This window comes from Macrobrachium rosenbergii, chromosome 15 (assembly GCF_040412425.1).
Source record: "Macrobrachium rosenbergii isolate ZJJX-2024 chromosome 15, ASM4041242v1, whole genome shotgun sequence".
Lineage (NCBI taxonomy): Eukaryota > Metazoa > Arthropoda > Malacostraca > Decapoda > Palaemonidae > Macrobrachium > Macrobrachium rosenbergii.
In genome coordinates this window covers 37,430,121-37,437,620 of record NC_089755.1, presented here as the reverse complement: position 1 = coordinate 37,437,620, position 7,500 = coordinate 37,430,121, and the positions used below count along the sequence as shown (strand labels likewise).

Here is a 7,500-nt window from a genome sequence, read left to right as displayed (position 1 = left end):
GTCTTAAAATTCAGTACGTCATGGTTGGAATAGACAAAGGCATTACAGTTGCCATTTCCATCGGCGTCCGATGTAAAATAAAAAAGGTAGTTTGACACTCAAACTAAAAGGATGGAGTTTGGTCTCCTGAGGTAATGTTAATTAACTTATTTTTTCCCCTGCTGTAGAATTCCTCGGTGCATTTTGGTGGGGTTGGGGTGAAGGAGGTTAAGATTGTGGGGGCGGAGAGGGGAAGATAACATTCTCTCTCACATAAAACCACTGTCATTGTTTTCTCTACATTTAAGAATTTTAACCAAAATGCTCACATTTGCTTGCTGTAGCTTTGTTACGTCAATCGTTAATAGATTTCTCTGTGGTCCGTTGGAGAATAACTTTCAAGGCAAAAATGCGATTGACCAATAAAATCTGGAATTGGAGTCACCGTCAAGTTTCTGGAATGAGGTTTTTCGAATAACTGTGAAGTCAACACATTTATTTATTTTTTTTTTTTTATTAATTTTTTAATTCATTTTTTGCTGCTTTCTGTCTAGTCTGCATCATTCAGATTCTTTCCTCGTTTGCGACTCAGCTTCATTCCTCTTGTGTCTTTTTTTTCTGGCATCCTGTTAACAGTAAATTCAATACAATATTTTATTTACAATCGTCCTTTAAAGTAAAGTCAGGCTTTATACCACCTCGCGCGGCCTACTGTAGACTACTAAAAGTTCTATGCAGTATCCCGTCGACCTCACCTTCATTTCACAAATCTTTCACTCGTTCCTGTAGAGCTTTCGTCTAAATAGTTGTCCAACTTCTCTAAATTGCTGGTTGTTCCCGTATTTCTCATATTTCGTGCCACAGTTATGAAGGACTAGAAGGTGGAATCGCTTGGGCCTGGTAAAATACGTATTCATGTTTTTAATTTTGTATTATTATTATTATTATTATTATTATTATTATTATTATTATTATTATTATTATTATTATTATTATTTAGAGAAGGAACCCTATTCGTATGAAACAAACCCACAGCTGCCATTGACTTGAAATTCAAGCTCCTGAGAACATGGTGCTCATTAGGAAGTAAGAGTAAGACAGGGATAGTCTACTAGTTATATATATATATATATATATATATATATATATATATATATATATATATATATATATATGTGTGTGTGTGTGTGTGTGTGTGTGTGTGTGTATGTGTGTGTGTGTGTGTGTGTACATAAATATATATGCATGTATACACACACACACACACACACACACACACACACATATATATATATATATATATATATATATATATATATATATATATATATATATATATATATATATATATATATATATATATATATATATATATATATATATATACACACACACTTACGTACATACTAGGGAGAGAGTGCTCGCCTAACAAGATATTGTACAATAACCTAAATTCCTTGTATTTCTTTAGACAAGATACATGGTGACAAAAGAAGAGTAATTGATTTAGCAGGGGTTTTTGCTGAAGGGAAACAAATTTCTTTACTGGAAAATGTTCCTCTCTCTCTCTCTCTCTCTCTCTCTCTCTCTCTCTCTCTCTCTCTCTCTCTCTCTCTCTCTCTCTCTTTGTATGAAGGCAAAGGGGTATTTTTATTGCCTGACAAAAACCTGTGTTATGGTAATGAGAGTCTGTATTCTATTGACTTATTTCAATTGCTCATCATTAAGACTTGTTCTTGATACTGTTTTTTGTCTTAATGTCAAAAAAAAAAACATAAAAATAAGAACTACTTTTACTCGTACCCCGCAGAAAGGTCATAACCGAAGGGTAGTTCATTTGCAATCATTTGCATTTCACCTTTCTTAAACGTCATTACCAGTTCCTTGTCTCTGGTTTTGAGCAGCACGAATGTAGAAATGTTTACCTGGATTCATTATCAATTATTTTTCAGGTGAAGGTTTCTTTTTTTCACTTGTGGAAGCTGCAGAGCTTTACACACACAACACTCATACGCATCCACATAAACGAACACGCACACACACGCGCTCGCACATACATACACACGGACACATTACATTTATATATATATATATATATATATATATATATATATATATATATATATATATATATATATATATATATATATATATATGTGTATAGGGCATATGTAAGTGGTAAAAAGCAAAAAACATTTCGTAGGCCAGCTTCATGATTTTATGTTCCTATATTTATATATGAAAATGAGTTTTAAATTCAATGCAAGAGATGACCTGAAGAAAAGAAATTTTAGGGATTTTTCATCGTGCATTTTCTTTTGTAATTTTCCAGCGTAACTGACTATGCCCAAGTTGTTAAAGTCCTTAATCTTCAGTTTTAGTTTCATTCTCATGATGCAGTTGTTTGTCATGAAATGGAAATACCGAATATATCTAATTCTAACAGAAGGTTATTTGTTGTCATATAAAGTACATTGAAATCACATATGTGAGCTTGAAAGCTATAAATAGGCAAATTAAAACACGTCGGTGCTTCAGTATTATTTATTTTTTTACATGATTATTCATTATATCGTTTCTAAACTATAAAATATAAATCTTCCCAGTGGATCACCGAGGAATAACATAACAGCAGAACAAACAGAACAGAGTCACGGTTAGATTATACGCAAGTACTTGTTTAAGAGATTAACAAAGTACCTGTTCACTGGAACTGAATGTTCATTCCGTTAGAAAGAACAACGCCAGATGGACCTGCATGAACAATGGAGGTGCCAGATGGAAGCTGGATCAATTGCCCAGAGGCGGTGATGATTCCAGAGGGTCCTACGAGAGCTCCTTCGAGGGACCTCTTGGATCGTGGGTTGGCTACTCTGAGGTCGTCGGTGAGCTGAAGGTTACGACCAGACTTGGTCACAACACCAGATGGTCCAATGAGAAGGATGTCGTGGGCCAAGTCGTGGCTGAAAAGGTCAGTGGATCCATCGGCCCTAAGGATTCCAGAGTGACCGATGTTTCCATTAGCAGACACGAATCCAGAGCTGCGCTTGGCACGGTGGGCAAACTGGAGGTCATCAGTGAGCTGGATGTTGGATCCGTCCCTGGTGACAATGCCAGACGGCCCGACCAAGACGATATTGTGAGCCTGTCCGTGAGAGAACTGGACGTTGTTTCCATCGGGTCTGACGATGCCCGAGTGTCCGATGACTCCTCTGTGGTGGACAAAGTGGGCGACTGGAACGGGCGCTGGAGCTACAGGAAGGCCGACGTGGAGCGTGGCCTCTCCATGGGTGAGCTGCCGGTTGGCGCCTGAATTCGTCACAATTCCAGAAGGTCCGACTACTGCTATGTCGTGAGCAAATTCATGAGTGAACTGGGTATTGACACCATCAGGGCTGACGATTCCCGAAGGCCCAACCTGGGCGTTGACGCCAATGGCCAACACACAGATAGCTGCTACCTGAAAGTAAAAAATGCCAAATTCTTAAGATGATGATTTTCATCGCTCCTGCTATAAAAAATAATCACATCCAACAAAGTTTATTTATTATTATGAATGAGAGAAACTTCTTTTTCTGTTGATGAACAATGATAAAAAGGAAAAACTTAGTTTAGACTCAGATTTTATCGTAAGCAAAGAAAATTCCCGTTCTTTAATGAGAACATTAAGTAGAAAATAATGGCAGTCTTAATCGGGAGCTTTCACAGTTTTGCATAATATATTTTGAATTCTTGCATTGATACTCCATTGTATTGTACCTAAATATTTGATAACTTTTTTTAAACTAAATTTTACGTCTGGTGATCATGATGAAAGTTTTAATCCATATATACAGTTCTGAATATTTTTAAATTCACTAGTATTTTATTTAGATTTTATAGCATTGGAATATCAAGTTCTAAATTTTCCAAATTAACGTCAAATGGTTTTGACTGCAATTTTTCCTTGATATTTTTATCGTGGTCTAGAACACCACATGTATATATTTCAGACTCAGAACTCCTTAACATTTGACTATTTACAAGTGAACATTATAAGTAATCACACTTGTTTAAATTTTTATACCATATAGTGCTTTTAAAAAGCTGTCTATCAGTTTGTCTGTACAACTTAATATAAATAAACACATTACTATACAGTACTCTCAAACACTATGATTTCTCTTAAATGTAACGCAAACCAGTTTCGAATTCTTCGTGTGATTAATTGTACAGATTTTAAAACCAAAAGGATGATAGTCCTTTCATAATTAAGAGAGAGAGAGAGAGAGAGAGAGAGGAGAGAGAGAGAGAGAGAGAGAGAGAGAGAGAGAGAGATTTTTTGAAATTGCATCTTATCTCAGTGTAACCTAACAGCTTCTAAATTAGTCCAAATTTACTTGAAGTAACTACAAAACATTAAAAACAGTGATATAAAAAGGAGAGAGAGAGAGAGAGAGAGAGAGATAATATGTTAATGAGGAAGCCTGTACGGTATTACATTGTTTCAACTTCTGCTGCATGAACTAACAACATAACATAAAGTGATGGCATTGATGGAGAGCGAGGGTATTAAATAATATTTAAATTTCTATATTTTCTGTAATTTTAAAATGTTCCAACTTCTGTACAGAGGGCGGATACTCACAAGGATCTTCATATTCGTTGCTTGAAATTCGTCCCAGAACTCCTGACGAAGGCTTCTGCGGCTCGAAAGGGTGTGCTAAACCTTCGTCAGGTCAGGCTTTATATACCTGGTCGCCTCGCCAATGCTAAGGGCCTTGACTAAATGAAAGGATGGTAGCAGGAACTACAAACTGCTCTAAAAAATGGTTTCATTGAGAGAGAGAGAGAGAGAGAGAGAGAGAGGGTGGGGGGGGTGGGGGAGTTGAACAGACAGACAGGCGAGGTAGGATTAATAAACTGAGACAGTGATTTCAAATGACGTTGGGGGATTCCATGTGAATGTCATTGATATCCAGATTTAATTTCTCCATGGGCAGCAAAAAGGATGACCACTGCTAAACCGAAGGTTTAAATAATTATATGTATCATCGTTCATTTAGCAGCCCAAATTGTATCAGACTTTGGTTGTTCTAATTTCGTGAACTGGTAAAGTTTCGAAAAGAAAAATTTGCATTTACTGAGCAAAGAAAAAACAATGCTGTTGTTAAGTTATATAAAATACACACCATTTGATTGGGCGCATAGTTGTATTTAGCTCTTTCAAAAAGAAAGAACAGTGCTGTTGTTAAACTATATAAAATATACACCATTTGACTGGGTGCATAGTTGTATTTAGCTCCTTCAAAATAACTGGGACCAAAGGCAGTATTTGATTGCCTTCTAATAATTCATAGGAAAAATTGAGTGGGGAATAGATTAGATATACCAGGTTTTTGTTGCAGAATAAGAGTTAGCATAAGAAAATGAGAAAGTAAAAAGGAACCAGTCATTTGAAGCTCAGAAGATTTGACCTTCCGGTTAGAATGATTACCAGCTCACCAAAAAAAAAGTCGGTATCTTCATGGCCTTCACCTGCCTACTTCTTTGGCTGCCTGTCTTTTATGTTTGTTTATTTGTTGTTCTGTATAGTAAGCTTAATAAAAAGCTTTGTGAACAAACTTAACAAGGAGTTTTGTATGGAAGCTTGATGTCTGAAATAATAGGAATGATTACTTTTGCATTTTAACAAGTTTAACCCAACCTAAAATCATAAAAACTGAATTGCTTCTCTCTCTCTCTCTCTCTCTCTCTCTCTCTCTCTCTCTCTCTCTCTCTCTCTCTCTCTCTCTCTCTCTCAGCAAGTCTGATTAGCAGAGTGAATGCCATTAAGTAATCGGTGATAGAAAATGTCAATCTTAGGTCAGGAATGAAAAGGATGAGAATAAAGAATTTGAAGTATCGTTCACCTAATGGTTTACCTAGGTCTCAGGGGGAATAAAAAGTCTCCTGTCATTGTCTAAACAGACGTACAAGGTCATGTTAGTATCGTTCCAAATAATATATCATATAAATTTTTAGAATCAAGCTTGCTGTTGATGAAACGTTAATGAAATGTAATCTCATCATATACGCTCGTTTAAAAGGTTGAAGACTTAGGTTCATGGTTTGATGACATATTCCTTTTACCTAATGAAAACCCATATTAAATCTGCGCTCTCTCTCTCTCTCTCTCTCTCTCTCTCTCTCTCTCTCTCTCTCTCTCTCTCTCTCCATATATATATATATATATATATATATATATATATATATATATATATATATATATATATATATATATATATATATATAATATATATATATATATATATATATATATATATATATATATATATATATATATATATATATAAATTTATAAGCATTAAGCTTCCTTTAATATCAATTCACTCTACCTCGGAAATAATATATTTTCATATATGTTACTCAAAGGGAATTTTTTAGTTGATAATAAGTTCGTCGTCTCGTGGGCTCGAACCACCGAAGACAAGAACTCAGGACTACAGTGACGCGAATTTAACCACACGGCCAACAAGTGAGGTATAAGTAGATACCGACTCCCACCTACAAATCCCCGTCGAACTCAGGTATTTGTAATTAGAATCGATATCAACCCACCTCTGCCATGCTAACCATGTAGTGCGTTTGTCGCACGCAGCCATATTATGAATGAATTTTTCTATCACATCGCCGTGATTCATATACAAGCATTAAGCTACAAACATTGTTGGCCGTGTGGTTAAATTCGCGTCACTGTGGTTAAATTCGCTTATCAGTTACGATTCTCCTTTCTTGTATATTATTCCAAAGATATGGTGAACGCCATATTAAAAGATAGTTGTTGGGGTAATATCTGTGAATATAAAAGTCAGGCGTATATAATCTGTGAATGATATACCCAGTAGTTAGCTGACTGAGATGGGTCAATACAAGTGGGAAAGGGCATGAAATGTGTGTGCTCATGCGAATATATGTATATGTATATATATATATATATATATATATATATATATATATATATATATATATATATATATATATATATATATCTTATTCATACATATGCACGTATGTATGTATATATGTATATATAATATATTGTCACTTATTTCCTTTTAACTGAACCTTTTCTCATGGTCTCCAACTTATTTGTCACATATGATATTTCCACTTGATATATTAGTGTTACATATTTTTTATTATATTGATATATACCCTTTCTCCTTCACATTTTCTCCTTAAATTTCTGGGCCATTTAACACATTTCGATATTATGGCCCATTCTGCAAATGTACGATTATTTAGTTAAGCGACTTGATTTTATTCTTTAGTTTGCTTTTCTGTTTACGTATTCTTCTTCTGTCTAGCTTATTTTCTGCATGCCACACCTTCTCTCTCTCTCTCTCTCTCTCTCTCTCTCTCTCTCTCTCTCTCTCTCTCTCTCTCTCTCATCTGACTTTTTAGTTACTGATGAGATTGTCAGCTAATTTCAATCTTAACAAGAAAACGCCAGTAAGATTTCATACCTTGCCTTCACTA

The 7,500-nt window shown here is 35.1% G+C and overlaps 1 protein-coding gene across 1 annotated transcript; it reads right to left on the bottom strand.

Moving 5' to 3' along the window:
* Positions 1-2,508: 2,508 nt before the first annotated feature.
* Positions 2,509-4,674, bottom strand: LOC136846566 (uncharacterized). The gene is made up of 2 exons (XM_067117422.1): positions 4,607-4,674; positions 2,509-3,439 (listed from the first exon to the last, which is right to left on the bottom strand). Exons 1-2 carry the CDS (start codon positions 4,616-4,618, stop codon positions 2,684-2,686), a joined length of 768 nt encoding a protein of 255 aa, XP_066973523.1. The 5' UTR covers positions 4,619-4,674; the 3' UTR covers positions 2,509-2,683.
* Between the last annotated feature and the right edge of the window lie 2,826 nt (positions 4,675-7,500).